Source organism: Medicago sativa, chromosome 5 (genome assembly GCF_051527215.1).
Source record: "Medicago sativa cultivar Bolivia chromosome 5, Bolivia_mono, whole genome shotgun sequence".
Classification (NCBI taxonomy): Eukaryota; Viridiplantae; Streptophyta; class Magnoliopsida; order Fabales; family Fabaceae; genus Medicago; species Medicago sativa.
Window position 1 is genome coordinate 50,383,324 of NC_140753.1, and position 20,280 is coordinate 50,403,603.

The 20,280-nt window shown below is 33.4% G+C and overlaps 2 protein-coding genes across 2 annotated transcripts; one reads left to right on the plus strand and one right to left on the minus strand.

The window, feature by feature from the left end:
• Positions 1–6,511: 6,511 nt before the first annotated feature.
• Positions 6,512–12,918, plus strand: LOC146922741 (uncharacterized). Its single transcript, XM_085715532.1, has 5 exons — positions 6,512–6,638; positions 7,638–7,931; positions 8,040–8,122; positions 8,226–8,307; positions 12,569–12,918. The coding sequence occupies exons 1-5, from the start codon at positions 6,600–6,602 to the stop codon at positions 12,620–12,622; spliced, it is 552 nt and encodes a 183-aa protein (XP_085571658.1). The 5' UTR covers positions 6,512–6,599; the 3' UTR covers positions 12,623–12,918.
• A 3,262-nt stretch (positions 12,919–16,180) lies between these two features.
• On the minus strand, positions 16,181–20,280 carry TL29 (ascorbate peroxidase 4). The gene is made up of 11 exons (XM_085715533.1): positions 20,079–20,280; positions 19,631–19,738; positions 18,747–18,831; positions 18,609–18,643; positions 18,407–18,472; positions 18,278–18,318; positions 17,809–17,939; positions 17,514–17,620; positions 17,089–17,226; positions 16,617–16,751; positions 16,181–16,499 (listed from the first exon to the last, which is right to left on the minus strand). Exons 1-11 carry the CDS (start codon positions 20,178–20,180, stop codon positions 16,389–16,391), a joined length of 1,059 nt encoding a protein of 352 aa, XP_085571659.1. The 5' UTR covers positions 20,181–20,280; the 3' UTR covers positions 16,181–16,388.

Here is a 20,280-nt window from a genome sequence, read left to right on the forward strand (position 1 = left end):
TACCTTGCAGGGCACTGAAATTAGTAGTTTACTTCGTTCCCACTCTTCCCATCAATAATATAATATGAATAGAACAATAAAAAACCTTGATTCTTGTTTTCATTAACTTGGTAATAAACACATATAACAACATATTAGTGAGACTGTTTTTTCTGAGATTTAAAAATAATTTATGTAACTCTATTCACAAGTAGTTGGACAAAACACAAGGCTCCTCTTCCAAAACGTTTTCACTAACGGCTTTGTTAATTAATGCATGAACGCTATCATAAGTTTACAAGACTTGTTTACAAAATATAATCACTCACCCACCTCAATCAAGTAGGAGTGTAGGATGATTTCTTTTAGACCCCTTGATATCTCTTTTTGCTTCTTCTTTTTTTTTTTTTTTGACAAAATATCTCTTTTTGCTTAAAAATATCTTTCGTAAGTTATCTTCCAACAATGTTAAAATAAAAAAATATCTTCCGAAAGTTATCTCCTGAATTTTTAGGGGGATTTAGAGACATTGAGATGGGACCAAAAAAGAAATGTTCATCGAATAACACAACTTATCTGAACCAAAATTTTTAACTCATATTTCTTTTTTAAGATTTAGCTTAAATCAGTTGAGCTACTCAACATCCTTTTACCAAAATTAATTATGCATATAAAAATATAAAATAATACATAAATCATACTTTGGTCTCACCCAAAATTAAATTCATAATGCTCAAACAATTCTAAAAGCAAAAGTAATTCTACTCAGAACACTAAAAAATAATCAAATTAATTATATGCTTCTAAAACTACTTTTGTCTCTCCCAAGATAATCTTCTTTGTTAATCACACCCATATAATGGATTTTGGATTTGTGACAATGGCATTTCTCATGCATATATGACCTGTTGTATCTATAACAACAGGAAACATGAAATTGGTGGACACTGGATCGAAGATTGGAAGTGGAATTGAGTATGATCTGAAAGAACAAAAATGACAACTTAATCAATGATACAAAGTCCATGGATAGAGTTCGAGGAATAGTTGGACCCATTGTATAAGTAATATGAAATAACAAAACAAAATTTAAACTAATTATTTTATGCATGTGAGACTCCTGTGTATGGCAAATAATGATGGAAAAATTTAAACTAATTATGCTTAACTTTTCACATTACCTTGGATATGCCAAGGCTTGATTGTAATTTACTTGACCATTGTTGCTACCCATTCGATCAGTAATCTGAAAAAGAACAATAAAACAACTTAAACATTGTTTTCAAAAACACATATATTAGTGAGAATGTTTGTTTTCTGATGATTTAAAAATAATTCATGTAACTCTATTCCAAACTATCATTGGTTAATCGACACAACAATTCACAGTGAAACAAAAGAAAATCTCAAATATGACCTAAATAAAACTTCTAAAATTCGGACAATCTTGTCCAAAATTTAACATTTTCTTTTTGGTATTTAACATGTTATTAGATGTCTATTTTGAATGTGTTATTGGATCATTCAATGAATAATAGCTCTTGTGAATTCCAATCATGAAGGTAGGGCATTGATCATATACCAAAATTCAAAAAGACAAGTGGAAATTTTGTGAATACAAACAATAAAAAATTACCTCATAAGAAAAATATGATTCAGAATGAAAGAAAAGATACTCTTTTTCTTCTGTAGAATTAGTCTCATTCTTGGAAGTCTTAGGATCCCAACTCCATGGAGTAAGAAAAGAATTATCTTTCTCAAGAAAAGAAGTGAATCTTGCATCCAATGTTGTTTCCCTATTAGCATCAACATCACTAATAGGTAACTCTCTAATCACAACCATATTGATGAATTCACTTTTCTCTAGGGTTTTTTTTTTTAACGAATAAAACCAAGGAGATGTATTTATAACTATGTTGAACCTATAAAAAATACTGATCTTTTGTCAAGAAAAATAAAATAAAAAATACTGAACTTAAAAACGCTTAAGAATATATATATATTCCCCTTGTATCTTTTTGACGAAGCATATTAATTGGAAAATAATTAGTTAAAGTAAAACTGTTTGAGAATTGAGATATGATTGTTTTTTTATCCTGAGAGAAGATATGATTTGGTTATTATTCACATAAAAAAAAACAAAATATTCACCAAAATAGATATGATTTGGTTATATTTTTTTTAATTCGTTTGAAATATAAATAATAATCTAATCTTTTTTTTTGTTACAAAAATAATAATCTAATATAAAATACAACTAATTATTTTTAAAAGGAGTATTTTAGCATGTGATAACTAAAAAGTTGTTAAATACACCCTAATGTGCTCTAACCCGTCTTCCCCGCATAAAAAAAATGTATGCAAATCCAATTTATGAAAGAGGCTCCATAAAACACTAGTTTCAACTTTGAAAATAATATTACATTTATATATTTTATTAAGAAATTGGCAAGTTCATTAGTTAGGTATGTTTATGAGTTGGTTAGAAGAATTAGTGTAGTTGAGGTCTATAAATAAGATCATCCATGTACACATTTCTAGTATCTTTTTATCAAATCAACATGCTTACTAATGCGCTTCTAGCTCATAAGCTTGACTATGCTCTCTTTCTATCTTATGCGCATGATCTATGGTACTATGATCCTATCATTCTTAACATAGTTACTTCTTGAGCATTAAGTAAGCAAAAACCGTAGCGACACTTCTATTTTTCACAATAAAGCAATGAACTAAAATTGTTTGACTTGTTTTTTCAAAATAATCGAGTCATACTCCCAATATTTGGTAGTTGATATGCAAATCAACTCACAGAGTTCAAGATTTGATAATGTTGCATCATAACTAGTGTAAATCAATTTAGATAATGTGTGAATCAACGACTTGCAATGATACCTAATTTTGAAAGTTGATATGTAAGTTTAATTAACACAATTTTACTACTGTTCCTATAAATTGACGTCTCTCTTCAAATGTAAACTTATGAACATAAATTTTTCAGATGTAAACTTACAAACATAACATTTAAAACTCGTGTAATTAGAATTGAAATAAGTATCTTTGAAAGTATACCTCTAGAGGACTCCAGAGGTATGCTTCCAAAAGAATAAATATCGCATGCAAAGAATTATATACAGTATTACTCATGCTCTCATGCTCACATGCACGGTCACACACACTTTAATAGCTTAGTATATGTCATTTATAATAAAAAAAATGGTGTGAGAGTTTTTGTAGTGCCACTTAATTTTGTGTGCAGTGGAAGTGATAAGTACGGTAGAGCTGCAAAACGCCTTATTGGCATATCTTGCCCCCTTGATTATATATTACTCTTGAAATATATTTTTGGATGTGTTTATTTTACAAAGTTACACATACGAGTTTTTTTTTGTTTGTTACCATGTTATAGGTAGGAAGTTTTCACTACATGACTAAACAAAGATTTTAAATTAGTTGTCAAGGAAATATACTTATGGAGAGGAATATTGTCAAAAAAAATAAACATTTGAAAAACTGGGGTTTTAAGGTAATACCAAAACAAAAACTATAAGTTGAAAGGACCGTATATAATAAAAGAAAAAACTCCCTTAAAAAAATCTTCCAAAACTCCTCAATCCATTAGACAAGGTAAAACTAAACCTGAAGAACACTTCTACCACATCTAATGCTCAAAGATGTTGATGCCTTATTTTGGATCTCCATTGTCTTCATGCCATTATCAATTGTCTCTGATGATAGCGTCTTATGTGATTTCAAATGGTGGTTAAGCGAGCGGATAGTCATTCCAGCATTTTGGTCATAGATAGGGCATATTTTCAATCTGCGCTGTTGCCGCTCCATTGAAATTTTCCAATGCAGATTTTGATCAAGTTCCGATAAGGTCTTTTGCAAACCCTTTATTAGTTGTGCTCGAGGGTGAACCTGTTTCAGATCACTCCATGCTTTTAATAAAGTTCACTTCCTGCATCACAAAAGCTTTTAGTGAGTTTCGAAGTTGTTTGCAGTTTTGGTCCCTACCATAAGTTATTGTTTGCGGTTTTGGTTCCAATAATTTTAAATTGAATTTTTGCTTCTCAGTCTGACAGTTTTTGCGGAGCGAAAATTAGAAATACTACGATATCGAGGGACTGAGAGTGCAATTAAAAAGGTGTAGGAACCAAATCTGCAAAAAATAATATATGTAGAACCATTTTATGGAAGAGGCTCCATCAAAGACTATTTCAACTTTGAAAATAATATTGCATTTATATATTTACTTACTTCATGAATCAAGTAAGCAAGGACCACAGTGACAGTTTTGCTATTCCCTTCGAAGCAATGAACTAAAACTCTCTAACCTGTTTTCTCAACATAATCTATAAAATCACATGCTTCGTCAAATAAGTTGTTGATGTTATAATCTTCATTGTCACAGACCTCTTCAAATGGTTGAGTGAACAAAACCAGTATATCTTTTAGATACTTATGTAAAGAGGATTCTATTTTCCCTTTAGCTAGATTCCCAATAGAACAGAATAATCGGAGGGTAAAATCGACGAGACAAGGTGATTTACAGAGAAATTTTTGTATGCGAACACAAAGTATGAGTGATTCTCAAATGTTGCAACGTGTATATGGCTCTTGCTGATATCACTCCACCAATGAACAAATTTATGGTAACAACAGATGGTGTTTCTGTCCTTGCAGCCTCAAATATTATTACAATCCTCTTAAGGATATGCTCAAGTCTGACCTGAAAGTTAATGTTATGAAGTTGATTGTAAAATGTAAATATGTTTCCCCGATAAATAAATGACTCTATTAGCAATGCATACTCTTTTAAACTCAAAACACCTTCAATTCATATACATCATCAACAATGTTATCAATCCTCTCATTCCCTCCCTTCTTTTGAACCAAACATATATTTATTTGAAATGTCTTCCCCTCCTCTCCACTGAACCAAATGAATTTTAAGGCTCTGTTTGATTGATCGAGCAGAGTAGAATAGAACAAAATGGAATGGAACGAAATAGAATAGGGATTTCATTCCAGTGTTTGGGTATTTAATGATATGACGTGATAATGTTTTCATTCCATTGTTTGGAAATGAGTGGAAAATTATGGGGAATGGAACAAAATTGAACAAAGCGCAATGATCATGTTTTGTACAAATAAATACATATCTCCTTATTGTATGAGATCTTGACGACTTTGTCATCGATAACAAATCGTGTCCTCCTACCAAAATTACATTTGAAGGTAAACGAAGTGATAATCTTTTGCATGCTCGTTGTGGATATATACTCCTAGGCAAGATCATTAATATAGTTTATCTTGGTTCCTGTGATCCCAAAGTTTGCTCACTCATGGCGTTGGCAGATAGATTTCATGAAGCTTTAATTTCTCTCCAACGAACATTTAGTAATAGATGTTGATCTCATATAATGTCTCTCAAATAGCACCTTAGCTTTCCCAAAAAAGGAACATCTTCGGTTTTATCATACCTTCAATATATCAAATCCATTGTTGATGAGTTATCACTCATTGAACATCGTCTTGATGATCTCAATTTGGTCATTTATGGTCTTGATGGCTTAGGACCTGCCTTTTGTGACTTCACGACATCCATTCGTATTTGTGATTCACCCATCTTGTTTTACAAGTTTTTTGACAAGTCAATTTATTTTAAACTATTTTTACTACATGAAGAACATACAAATGAAGTGCTCCAGGTCAATGTTAATCATGTTCAGGGTTGTCCTAGACAAGGCTTTGGTCATTTTCACCTATATATGTTCAGTTCTCCTATGGTAGCAATAATAAGAAGCAAAGTGTTGTGTATCAGTATTACAACAAATCATGTCACTAAGCCCGTACTTGCTACAAAAATACATTGTTTCTCCAATGAACGACGTAATCCATCTGCTCATTCTACCCCAATAAATGACAAAATTTTAAGATAAAAGTAATAAAAATCTGGACGTATAAATCAAATTTTTAGCAAATTTTCTGCGGGGGAACTTCAAGTAATGTTTTTAACATGTCTACCAAAATTTGTTCAAAAACATAAAAGTTTAAGCATAATTAAACATATTTGGATTGTCCTCGTGAGCTTAGCTCAGTTGGTAAGGACAATGCATAAAATATGCAAGGTCCTGGTTCAAACCCCGACCACCAGGAAAAAAAAACATATTTGGATTTAGAAGGGACTAAAACCGAGGGCATAATTTTTTTATATGAACTAAAATAACTATTATAAGTAAGTAAGAACGAAACTTAAAACTTTCATATTTAATCTACGCGGATAAAAAAATTCTATTTTTTTGGAAAAATTATTGTAATATTCTAAATGTTGATGCATATACTCTTAAAAGATACACATAACCTGACTATAAAAACAAGGACGAAAAAAGTTTAAAAACTATAAAGTTGAAGAAAAATTTAGAAAAACTAAAATGAAAAATTGAAATATTTACATAGATAAAAAATAAATTTAATTTAATAAAAGAAATAATAATTAAGAAATATGAATGGAAACCTTCTCGAGTCGAATACAGCCAGCGTAAGTTCACCAACACACACCACCAAACATCACATTCTCTGTTCTGACCTACAGCCGCCCAACCAAGCTTCTTTCATCAATGGCGGAAACTCCCAACACCTCTCAAACTCTCGCTGAGGTATCAATTTCTCTTCCTTTCACTTCTCAATTTCCAATTCTACTTAAATACCTCCTAGGATCTTTATTTTAATTCCAATCCATTTATTTTTCGAATGAAAAAAATTTATAAATTGAACCTTGATTTTGTTATTTTGATGCAATTCAGTGTGATTCCTCCTAGATCTTGATTAGCTTCAATTGATTTAGTTTTGTTGTTACACTTCTAAATGTTGGCATGAAAAATTAGGATTAGCTTAGTCAATGTAAATTTTTAGTCTTCATTATCTAACCAAGACTCTAAGCTCAGATCTATATCATGGATGCAAAATAAAGTCCATTTTGTCCAATCAATGATATCTATGTAGCAACACTTCTGATTGTAAGGGTTTTGAGTTTACCCATGTAGTTTATATTAATCATTTATAATTTCTTATATTATTATAGGTGTCTATGAGTTAGTGTCGTAACTTGTGTTTGTATTTGTATGAGTTAGATAATTAGAATGACAAAAGGATTGAAATACCAATACTAATTTGCAAGTTTTGCTTATGCGTACTTCTTGAGTGTATGGTGAATAAACGATCGATTTAGTACCTAAACTATCACTCTCTCGCCAATTTGGTCCCAATACTATTAAAATTAACTAATACTCATCCATCAATTTGGACCCTCGGTTATCTAGTTTATGGACCAATTTGATGGATGCGAGTATAATTTAGGGACCTTTTTAGTTAATTTTAATAGTTTATGGATCAAATTGGTGAGAGTGATAGTTTAGGGACTAAATTGATTGTTTATTCTTTGTATAACTGTAGACAAGTTGCCGTCATTATTCATTTTGGATGCTATATTGTTTTTATGAAGAATTGGTATGACGTGTTACTAGTTTATGTGTTTTTTTTGTTAGGTGGTGTAGTGATCGAATTTTCCCTCAATTTCCTCAGATGATTGCCAGTTTTCTAATGTATTATGTAAGACTTAAGATGAAGGTAGTGACAAAAATGTTTTTGATTTGTAGGAATACTATGTGAAGGACAAACAAGAGAAAAAAGAGGTAGCTGAAAAACCAGTTGCTGTCGAAAAACCTGTTGCAGTCGAGGAAGTTGAAAAGCCAAAGGAGGCTACTCCTGTGGAAGCTGTTGTTGAGAAAACTGTAGAAGAACCAATTCCTGCTGCCCCTGTGGTTGCTGAAGAAAGCAGTGAAGCCACCCCTCCTGCTGTTGAAGAAAACACTCTAGAGGAAAGTAGTGAAACTGTTGTCGAAGAAAATTCTGGTGATCAAGAGGAAGCCGAAGAGAAACCTGAAATTAAGGTGACATTTATTTAACTGAATCATCAATATGGAATTGTTGCTTGATTTCATCATAATTAGAGTTGATGCTCCTTTCAATATCTTGATATTTGAGCCATTATTTTCCAGCTTGAGACTGCTCCAGTAGATTTCCGTTTTCCAACTACTAATCAAACAAGGCATTGCTTTACCCGATACATTGAATATCATCGGTGAGTTATGCACCGTTGACTTTTATTTTTATGGAGATTCTTGTTTACATACACTGAAAAGTTTTACCGTTCTTATATTTTAACCGTTGAAATTCATGTGCAGATGCGTAGCTGCAAAGGGAGATGATGCACCAGAATGCGATAAGTTTGCTAAGTATTATCGTGCTCTTTGCCCTGGCGAATGGGTATGTATTTCGATGATGAATATTTTTTATTATCTGCTAGGCACTAGGATTTGCTTGTCCAACAAGATTTACTTACAGATATATCGTCTTGCTGATTTTAAATTTCTATCTATTGATTGTCTATCTGGACTCTTACATGGCAATGGAATTGCATCATTTGCTTTGTTGGTAGTAATATAATTCTTATGAATAACTTGCATCTCGTTTCCTACAACTTAGTTTTTCTTTTGTTTTTGACCTTTTGTTACATTTAACATGATATCCGACTTTATGCCAAATCATAAACTTTTCTGCAAAAAAATTGCAATGAAATAAATTTTTTAGTTATTAAACGTGCTGGCTTTTTTATGGAGAGGAAATTCTTCTTTTAAGGGTGTATAGGGAGACTGAGCTCTTAAGCTGCGCTAAATATTCATGTATATCAATGGATGCTTTTGTAGTTTGATCCTTCTTAGTTTTTACTTTTTAAGTGTTAATTAATTTGTCAGCTCAGTCCATTGTTTTATCATCTTTAACTTTCTTCATGCCTTCAACTCTTGTGGCTTAACCACTTGGATTTAGTTTATTTTTTGAGATGGTTGATGCATACTCAAGACCCAAAATTACTAAAATGTGAAGAGGCATAAACGGTGTGTCACACATGACCACTGTTGTTAAATGGCTGCCATGGCAGAATAGCTGACAATCAGCACAAGAAATTTGTGAAGGGATACCTGCCATGGCGCTGCCATAAGCCGTAACGGCGTGTTTCTATTGTGGAGTTTGGTGAGATTTTGAGGAAAGAATTTAGGAGAAAAAAAGGAAAAGTGGCTCGGCCACAATAGAGGAAAAGGAAGGAAACTTCTTTGACTTACCGTTGGATTCTTCCATATTCTGCCATCCGCCATTCACAACTATGCATATTACCAAATTAGAGGCCATGGAACTGATTAGATCTTGGGGACAGGATGACACTATTAACCGCCCAGTTTGCAATATTAGTGGGGAGTGTGTGTAGGTGTCATTAGAAGGTTTATGTTGGGAATTACTTGGGACTGTTTGGTGAGATTGGGCACTCTCGAATTGCCTAAGCATTTTAATTTCTTATTTATGCATTTTCTTCTTGTTGTAGATCCTAGCAATTGTATTACCTTGATACCAACCTGAATTTTCACCATTAATACAAATTTTCAAGTGCTTCGCTTTACTCACATTTCTAGTACTTATCATACGATATTAGACTCTCTATCCCCAGAGCTCGAATGGTCGTTATGCCTGCAACAATGGAATCCTAAGTCGAGAGTTTTGAGAGTGAATACTTTTGGAAGTCTGTTACAAAAGAAACTTCTCAAAAAGCTGTTACATGAATTTGTAGTCAAGGTCAATCTTGATGAACTTCAAGGTTCATGGTATGGACAAGGAGAGGAAGGTTAATCTCTATTGTATGGCAAGTGGAATAAAGGGGTGGTTTGAGTCTTCACTTGAAGTAACCACTTAGGGAGGGACTGTTCATGTGGAGAGATGTTTGAAGCTGAATTTGTGCAAGTTGAGAAGCTTGACTCTCTTGTCTTGCATTGGGGATTGATCATTGAATTGGTATAAATGGTTTGAGGAACAGTTGTTAAGGTTTCGTTGGGAGGAGTTCAATGGACCAGTGATTCACCCTTAAAACCTGGATTTTTCTAGAGTGCCATTGGACTGTTGTTTAGCATAAAAAACAAGCTCACCGGTGGAGGAGTATAGAGGGATATTTGTAATAGCTTCTGTTGCACTTCATGTTGAAAGGCATTTTCTTATATTAATGGAAGAAATGCGCGCAGAACTGAAGTTGCAGGACACAATCTTAGATAGTTGATGGTCTTGGCATTGCTGCATGGAGAAAAAAACTCTGCTCCAGAGACGTTGATCAGAGATTCACCATGAGAGGGGCAGAGATTCAGTGGAAACCAAACCATTGATGGGGTTAATACAGAGAATAAATTGTGTTGGTGTTAGGGGATTGACGCAGATGGTAAATCGCATGAGAAGTTCAAGGAGAAGTGGGGCTTACCAATTAGTGCTGGTATATAGGATGCGCCACCATATGAGGATGTTGGGAAATGTTTGAATTGGGGATAAGACCTGTTTGATATCCTTTTGAAGTGAGGAGGGACTAACTTATAACCAATCCTTTAAGACATGGAGAAATTTTGGAGAAAGGTGGGGTCTAGGGCTTTGGTAGGGAATAAGGTATTTGCAAGATCTAGGCATGAAGATACAAGGAGTGGGATTCAATCATAATTTCTTTCTCCTGGAGTTAGGAAGGACTTCAGTAGTTTTAGGATTGGATTGGATATAAAGGGGGTAATATGGTGATATGAGAACAATAGTTTGGAAGGTTTATGTTAGAAGTAAGGGAAATAGACTGGGGGTTGACAAGGCCTGATTAGACCAGATAGGAGTTAGGCAGCAGTTGAGCTGTTCTTGAGGAGAGTCCAGAGTCTCTAATTTCTCTTATAGTTCTGTTGTAAACGGTTGTAAGCATTCAACCCTTCGATACTCACATTGTGTATAGTTTGGTAATCTTGTTCATTCAATAAACCAGAGTCATTTTCCATTCGTCAATGGTTCTACTGTAACATAAGGTATTGTTGAGAGGGGATTTTCCCTTTGCAAGATTCAAGCGAAGGATATTATATAGCTTATAAACACGGAACAAAAGAAAAAGGAGTGACAGGAGCAGTTTTCCACATTTATAGAAAAATATTAGCCGAATTTGATGATGTTTCTAAATAACCAAATGGCCTACCACCTAATGCGATTTGGGTCATGCAATCTCATTGAACTGGACTCAAATTCTCAAGATTCGTCCCTATATGTACCCATACTACAAAAAATAGGTGAAAAAATTGTGAAGGAGATGCTTTTTCTGCCTAGCACTAGCCCCTTTGGTAATCCTAGCATATTAATTAAGAAAAGATGTTCGGTGGAGGGATTCATGTAGACTATTTGGCCCTACACAGCAAATGATTCCTGATAAATTTCCAATTCTCATCATAATTGAGCTATTATTTGAGTGTGGGGTTGCAATGATAATTTCTTCCAAACAGGATCTCAAATTAGGGTACCATCAGATTCGCCCGAGAGAAAATGACATTCCTAAGGCAGTCTTTAGGACTTGTGAAGGTCTCTGATTTTCTAGTTTGATTATCAAAAGAAGTTTCTAGTTATGCCCTTTTGTTTAACTAAGCATTGGGTACATCACCAAATTATAATCTATGTGATGCGCCTGTCGCCTGATCAGATTTAGAAGAGAAGATTACTGGCTAATTGGCATTAATATTTGTGCGGGGATCTGTATAATGAGAGAGTATAAGCATGACTGTAAGGGGGGAGACAAGTTAGGGATAATTAGTAAGGACTATTGGGAGAGACTGGGCGCTCTTGAATCACGTGGCCATATTTTGTTGCATATCCTTTTTAAGAATCCAAGTTACACGGTTTAGATATCTTGGGTCCATAGTACAAAATGACGGAGAAATAGAAGCTGATGTACATCATCGTATTCAAGCTGGGTGGTTGAAATGGAGAAGAGCCTCAGGTGTTTTGTGCGATAAGAAAGTACCACTTAAGCTGAAAGGAAAGTTCTATCGGACAGCAGTCAGACCGGCAATGTTGTATGGTACGGAGTGTTGGGCGGTTAAGAGCCAACACGAGAGTAAAGTAAGCGTAGCGGAGATGAGGATGTTGCGTTGGATGAGTGGTAAGACTAGACATGATAGGATTAGGAATGACATCATTAGAGAGAGAGTGGGGGTAGCACCTATAGTAGAAAAGTTGGTAGAAAATAGGCTTAGATGGTTTGGACATGTAGAGAGAAGACCCGTAGACGCCGTGGTAAGAAGAGTAGATCAAATGGAGGAGAGTCAGGTTAAAAGAGGTAGAGGAAGACCTAAGAAAACTATTAGAGAAACCATTAGAAAAGATTTAGAGGTCAATGAGTTGGATCCAAATATGGTCTTTGATAGAACATTATGGCGGCATTTGATCCATGTAGCCGACCCCACTTAGTGGGATAAGGCGTTGTTGTTGTTTTTGTTGTTGTTACTTTTACTCTCTCCTTCAACCAAATCAACACTTGAATTGGATGTATTTTTTGTGTTCTTAAATGGTGTCAACTTTTTGAGTCTAAATATCGATCCTCTTTTACAAATATCATTTTGTTGTTTTTTTCTGTTCCTACCAATGTTAACATTGATCTCATGTCTAACACTCAGTTTTCATTGATTTGACCGTGCATCAGGTTGACAGATGGAATGAGCAACGTGAGAATGGAACATTCCCAGGCCCGCTGTAAGTGGGAATATGTCCGAGATAGATGTGCTATTCACTTGCAGTATTTCATTTAAAATTGCAAGAGACAAACTTCCAAACACTTCAGGGAATGTTCAATGTTACGCATTTGGTTAATAAGAAATTTTGCTTTTGTATTTAAACCAGCTTGAGTTGTAAAATTGCAGGAAATGCTTCTGGTGAAATGTCCAGATATGTGTCTTATTATTTACTAGATTCTTAACAGAGGGATTGTTGTTGGGTTTTTTATGCCCCCGAAAATAATAAAAGTTCCCCAAGTTAAAATGGGGGATACCTGAAGACCCGGTAGGGACGTTGGAAGAACACTAACCCAGAAATTGAGTTTAAACCCTAAAAACTAACACAATCTACTAAAATATTAATATTTGTCAATAAAAAAAAATGTAAGTATGCATTAAAGCAAGTGGTATCAAGTCAACAAGTAGGAAACTCAATTTTGTTTAGTTTAAAGAAGGCAGGTTCAGTGTGTTAAAAAAAAAGTTTGGCGTAACTCAGATATGGATGCTGGCTAGTCGTTATTAGAGTTTCAGTAACAAACTAACAATAGTTATTTACTATGTGAAGCTATTGGTTATTGCGTAATAGGGTCTGTTTGGTAAACACAAAAAAAGAGCTTTTAGCTCTTAGCTTCTAGCTTATAAGCTCATTTGACAAAAAAAGCTCTGTTTGGTAACACTTTTTGACCATGAGCTTATAGCTTATTTCACGAGCTTATAAGCTATTTTTCAGAAGCTATTCCAAGTAGCGTTTGAGCTTATAGCTTATAGCTTCTCATATTTTCTTCCACTTTTACCCCTATTGTTTTATCTAAAATCCATTTTTACCCTTTTATTATAATTTAATTCAAACCTACAATTCCCTAATATACATCCCTCGTTTTTTTCCCTAATAAATATACATCCCTCGTTATTTTTTTTTTTTTACAAATACATCCCTCGTTATTATTTATCTCACTTGCCTTATGTCGCTGACAATATATATACCTCCATTTATCTTTTGTCTTATGTTCTGACAATATATACCTCCATTTATCTTTTTTTTTTTTGACAAAATACCTCCATTTATCTCTCTTGCCTTATGTTGTTGAAAAAAAATATATATACCTCCGTTGACAAAAAAGTATATATACCTCGTTATACTTAAATAAATTTTTTAGTGAATAAAATTTAATTTACAATATATTAAATTTATAAATTTCAATTACTTTTTAAAAAACAAAATTGAATTAAGAATTCCTGAATATTTAAATATCAAGTTATATAAACTTTATATTTTGAATTAATAATACCCTTTGATGTTATTTTACATTTATCAGCTAGTTAAACTGTTAATTTTACCAAACACTTCAACTAGCTTATCAGTCATCAGTCATCAGCTAGCTTATCAGCTAAAAGCTATCAGCTAGCTTATCAGCTATCCGCTATTTTTACCAAACAGAGCCATAGTGTTATTGTACTTCTTCGATGAGGTGATCGTTTTTTTTAGGGTTAAATAAATTTCTCCTCTCTATAAATAACAGAATTTGATTTTAGTCTTTATAAAATAAAACGAGGTGTTTTTTTCCTCACAATTTTTTGTTTTGTTTTAGTTTTGGTTTCTAACGAAAATAATTTTGACGTGTTCTTGACATTTTTTGAACATAATATCAACATACAAAAGTTGAACATAGTAAACGGACATAACATTAACACATTTTGAACATAAAAACTAATAATCTTGACATTCATATTAACATAAATTGGTCATTAAGGATCAAAAACAAAATATATTTTTTTTGTAAGGACGAAAACATTGTTTAATTTTTTAGGGACTAAAATCAAAATTCGTTGTATTTTTAGGGACGAAAAACTTATTTAACCCCTTTTCTAATCATGTCTTTGCTTATCCCTCTTGCTTTTTTTTTTTTTTTGAAGAAGCTACTTATCCCTCTTGCTTTTGAACCTGACCAACTCTAGATCTTAGCTTGTCACTTGGTCTCTCCTTCCCAGTTCCCATCATCACCTTGACACCACCTTATTTGGCTTCATAGTCATTGTGAGGGCTGTGCAGTGCTTGCTCAACCTTTGGGATCCATGCATGGACTGTAATCCATGGGTTAGCTTCAGCATCAAGAGCTGTCACAACACCACATTATACAAGGACACTGTCAGTCCGTCGCGCCTCTTCCTTGCCACGGCTTCCTTTCCTCCTATTTAAAACAAGTTCATATTCATCAATAAGCTTTAATTAAGAACCAAGTGATTTGTCAAATCTTGGCATCTGTTGTATCCTTCCCATTTGGTTCGCAAAAGTTTAGCTGAACCCAAATACATTCCATTGTGGCTGAGAAGTCATATACTAGTTGACAAGTTCCTTGTTTTAAATTGCCAAAAAGAATGAATGAGATAATTGAAGATCAGTTAGTGTTTTAAAAATTAGACTAAACCAATTAATCATTAGAATCGAAAATCGGTTCGTTGATTGGTTCAAAACTTCAATCGTGTTCAAACGATAATCAGTCGAATTGAACTGGAGTTGAATCATAATTGGTTCAATTGGTTCAATCATTTTTTGTTTTGTTGAATTTTTAATATCTATTGAATTTTTAATATCTATTATTCATTAATTATTAGATTAAACTGTAATTGAACTTGATAAATTTTATAGTTTTTTTTTGAAGAAGCTAAATAGTCCACCTAAATTAGCACCGGAGAGAATCGAACCTGAGACCTTGCGGAGGAGCACACTCCCAAGACCCAAGCCAATGCCACCAAGCCAACCCAAGTGGGTTTGATAAATTTTATACTCCCTCCGGTCCTATTTACAAGAGAAAGTTGACTTTTTAGATACATTGAATAATGTATGTATCTAGTCAAGAACCTAAACCAAATACATAAATTATTTAATGTATCTAAAAAGTAAATTGTCTCTTGTAAATAGGACCGGAGTAGTTATTTTTGAAGAAAAAAAAACTACTCCCTCCGTTTCAAAATGAGTGTCGCTTTAGCCTATTGCACACAGATTAAGGAATGGAATGAAATAATCATTAGACATAACAATTTTACTAAACTGCCCTTACTTTATAAGAAAAAGACAAACTTAAAGTTGCATTGAAAATTGTGTGAGAGAAAAGTTGAAGAGGGTAAAGTTGGAAGAAAAAAATTAAAGTTGTATTGGAAATGTAAAGCGACATTCATTTTGAAACAAATTTTTTTTGCTAAAGCGACACTCATTTTGAAACGGAGGGAGTATAATTGAACTTATTTTTCATAAAATAAACCAATAAAAAAAACTATAATTGAACTTATTAAATCATGAACTAATGGCCTCAACGATTTAATATCCTATTTTCTAGGTTTGAAATCATTGAAATGAATATTCAAGGTGGTACTATCTAGTCTTCTAAAATTTTATTAGTTTTCTTTGCACTATCTTTCGTATTATTTGTTGAACACTCTATCTCAGCTATCTCCAAAGCTTGAACCATTTTAAATAATTAATACCGGTGAGCGTATAATGTTGAGTTTTATTTTATGCCAATGGAATATAATAAAACTATATATCAAGACAAAAGAGTGAAACTCTGGTCCATTCTTCAATATAGGTTTTGCTTCAACTTAATGAGAAGAGATATGGTTCTATCTCACTACATAAGCATAAGTAATTGCATAGAAGCTCAACATTTTTTCGTTAAAAAAGAAAAAAGTCAAAACTTGAAATTGAAGGTCTGTCCTGGAGGAAGGAAGTGAGCATGATATTGTACTCTATTTTTACAACTTGAGTTTGGTAATGTCGATCTTCTTGCGAGGATATGTATATGCCTCATAGTTAATTTTTTGTCCCAAGGTACTCAATTTTGTGAAAGTGGTTATCAGATCAACCTGAGAAAGATAACAAACCAAAGAGAATTACCAAGTGAATTTTTTTTAACCAAACAAAAGTTTCAGTAACTGTTTCGCTTCTCTTGTATAGAAAGAGATATACATAGTTATACTTACCTCATAATCGGTTCGAGAGACAGTTTCACGGCTCCGTTGGTATTTTTGTACCCATGGAGCAACATCTGGATCAGATGCCAATAAGGTCTCTGTTGCATCCTGATCAGGACCTATGAATGCGGACAACACAGCCAGCTATCCAAATAGACAGAGAACATAATTAGTAACATTCAATGTTGTCAATCGTGGATCGCAGAAAATAGCGGTTTGTACAAATTCTGTTACACAGTAGTGTTATAGTGCAACTATTTGACAACATTTTGTACCAAATAGTAAATCGCAAAACAATAGCAATTTGTTCAATAAGAGCAGGGTTGTTATATAGCGCGATAGCATAGCAAAATTTGAAAAATCGCTATTGTGCCATGATCCTCTATTTAGTACAGTGCTGTCAAATAGCCGTTAACCACTATTTTTTGCGATCAGCGATTGACAAGAATGAGCAAAAATAGTGATAAAATATGGGAAGTACCTGGCGAGGACCAAAGCCTACTGCAGAAAATTTATCTTTCATTTCCTGAACACTTGCTTTCTCCCAAATTGGAATTCTCCCCTCTGGATCTGCCTCGTCAGTATCAGTCCTACCAAATTGCCTATCGAACAAACCCCACTGATCCACAACGAAAATTGCATGTGTTACATGATCGTGTTAGTGAAGGGTTATTTAGCAACATCTTGTGAACATTTCCAACCATGGATCTTTTCATAAAGCTTTTGTAGGACATTATCCGGTGTAATTATTGATAAATCAACACAACACATCTTTATCCATGTTTCACTTGATAATAACTAAAATGAGGTTTATATTTAGCGATTTTTATATAAACGGGGCTTATAATTAGAGACAGAGCTAGCATTAACCAGGTTTTGGATAAGAACAGAAATTCAAAAGAAAACCTGTCCATTTGATCCATATGCAGTGTACAGTAAATTCCCTTTCTCCTCATTTCCACCGCATTTGCGAATTGCAGAAGCTAAAAATTGAGCCTTTGTTGCACTTTGTGCTATAAAAATGGAAACAATAAAGTCAGTGGAATTTGAATATATCCTCACAACTTCTAGCCAATTTTTAATCAAAAATTGATTTGACAAAAAATGGTCACAATAATCAACAGACATTTAGAATATGTATGTGAAACATATACTGTTAATAAGTACTATTATGTTTCAAAAAGGGGATGAAATGTTCAACCTGCATACTGGATGAGATCTGCATAGGAAATAGGTCCACCTTTGGAATATGAATCTATCTCTTTTTTTGCTTCCTCTATAAAATTCAAGGCTCCAGAAAGCCCCTTGTTTTCAGGTCTACTTATTTCTGAGCTTCACACAGAAAAAGTATTATGATTATTGGTAAGCAAAAATAATGCATACAAGCAAAGAAAGAGGAAAAAATTTCATTTCCAAGGAAACTGCAAGTAAAATCAGAAATTTGAGATATACTGACAAGTAAAACTACCAAATTTTAGTATTTTGTATCACCTATTGGCTATTGTCTATAGAGAGAGGGGCGTAGAAGATATAATTTTGAATGCAATAACAATCTTAGAGTACCTTATTTAGCAGACTAACCATTTCTAAAAAGAATTAAAGACTACATCTATGGTTATACATATGTTAACATCATTGGATTTGAATGTTAATTACAAGAGAAGAGGTACCTGAACCGGATAGAACCATTTGGGCCACCCGTTTTCGTTTCCTACAAACTTAAGAAGATACCAATCAATAAAGATGAAAGACGAATATCTGTTCATGCATAAATGTGTATGCGAGTGCACGTCTCTCACCTTATCATAAGTCAAAGCATCATTTAGAGCCAGTGTTAGAATGGATGGAGTAAGATCAGGATTTGCCTGAAGAGATATCAAACGTCGAATAAGCTCATATCCAAATTGGGAATTCTATTCTCTAGCTGGAAAAGACAAATGTATAATCCATAACCATAATACTTTTACTGTTATTCAGTAAATGCAAATACGCATAATATACCTTAATTGCTGTATATAGTGTTCCTTTAATTTGAGCTGTAAGAATAGAAAGTTAGAATAGAACTCTGCTAAAAGGAAAGAACCATTGAGTTTGACATGATTAATGATCAGACGGAGTTGTAAAACCTGAGAATCTTACACTGAAAATCAGAGCGCTGTTTTCGTTCTATTAGGTCAGCAGCATTAGCCATTCCAACAAGCGATCCAGAGCTTGATATCGACTCCTACAAACAGATGCAACTGACCGAAACTCATCATCAAATCAATCTTATCCACTAAATAATAATAATAATAATAATAATAATAATAATAATAATAATAATAATAATAATAATAATAATAATAAATTATTAATATTTCAGCTCAAATTTTTGGTTGATCAAGATGAAAATATGATGGTGCATTGTGTTAGCCCAAAGTTTCCCCCCTGAACTACTTTGTGATGATATAAACATAAAGTTTGGTGTTCTTCAATAATCTCCCTTTGTTTTTGACAAGAGACTTATTTGAGCAAGATTATGCAAAATCGTCTCTTGTTAATAGAAGATGAGCTACTGAAAGCTATGAGAAGGTGGGATTTGTTTCCTCTAAAGCAAATGCGAAATCATAACCATTGATTCAAAATCAATGGTTGAGATTAAGATAACATGCATAACATACTTGTGTCTATTAAAATATAGTCCATTGATTTTCAAATTAACAATCAAAATTCCACACTTTATCACAAAAAATGCAGCCCTTAGAAGAGCCAAATCTATGTTGTAACCTCTATCAGTAAATTGTTTTGCTCTAGTGTTTAAACATAGTACATCAATATACCCAAATAACATCATAAGTTTATCAAGTTTTCTGTTATCAAGTGTCTCATTCTATAAGAGATCTTTTATCAAACTCAAACAGCACTAATTTTACATGTATAAGGAAATAAAATTAAATAAAAAAAGAAGTAGTAAACAAGTTGATCAACTTTACAAGAAATACATTTGTTAATTGTTACCAACAATTCAAAATAAGGACTCTTACCAAACCAATGGTCAACCCAACGCATTTAAGAACGTCTCTTCGCCTCCAATGGAACTGTTCTTCTTCATCGCTAACATCCGTCTTGATTTTAGCACAACAAATGGACACCTAATAACAACACAACCAATGTTATTTCAAATTATTGATAACTAAGCAACAATTGTAACCAATATGATTGAGTGAATGTTTGGAACCACTGAGTTTGATGAAATCACAGTGACACACCGACACCGTGATGTTGTTAAAGCTCAAAAGTATAACTTTTGCTCAAATAATGGTACTGCACTGTGATTTTGTCAAACTAACCGTCAATCCAAACGTACATTGAGTTTAACAGAAAATTCCAAACCATTTTATCATCATTCACAATGCACATAACACATAACATGTACACCTAAGAAAGGACATTGTAATGTATGTAATAAAGACAACTAAACCAAACACTTACTGAACGAGGTTGGTGTCTGGTTGAAGTTGTTTTTGGATAATGAGAACCACCAAGTGGATGGAGAGAAGGAAGAGTTGAGATAGAGAGGAATGAGACACCCATTGCTACGACCAAATTGTTATTGTTTGGTGTCTTTCTTTGTCTTTGGAAGGAGAGAGAGTAAAAAGGTTCATGCAATGTAATGCAAGATATTTTGTTTTGT

What these genes read in the sequence shown, in the direction of transcription:
- TL29 (XM_085715533.1), bottom strand. Translation starts at nt 20,180, where the DNA reads ATGGGTGTCTCATTCCTCTCTATCTCAACTCTTCCTTCTCTCCATCCA. An exon ending in ATGCTTTGACTTATGATAAG is followed by an intron (nt 18,319 to 18,406) that starts GTGAGAGACGTG and finishes TTAAGTTTGTAG; the next exon opens with GAAACGAAAACGGGTGGCCC. An exon ending in TAGGCTTTGGTCCTCGCCAG is followed by an intron (nt 16,752 to 17,088) that starts GTACTTCCCATA and finishes CTATTTGGATAG; the next exon opens with CTGGCTGTGTTGTCCGCATT.
- LOC146922741 (XM_085715532.1), top strand. Translation starts at nt 6,600, where the DNA reads ATGGCGGAAACTCCCAACACCTCTCAAACTCTCGCTGAG. An exon ending in CGATACATTGAATATCATCG is followed by an intron (nt 8,123 to 8,225) that starts GTGAGTTATGCA and finishes ATTCATGTGCAG; the next exon opens with ATGCGTAGCTGCAAAGGGAG. An exon ending in CTCTTTGCCCTGGCGAATGG is followed by an intron (nt 8,308 to 12,568) that starts GTATGTATTTCG and finishes ACCGTGCATCAG; the next exon opens with GTTGACAGATGGAATGAGCA.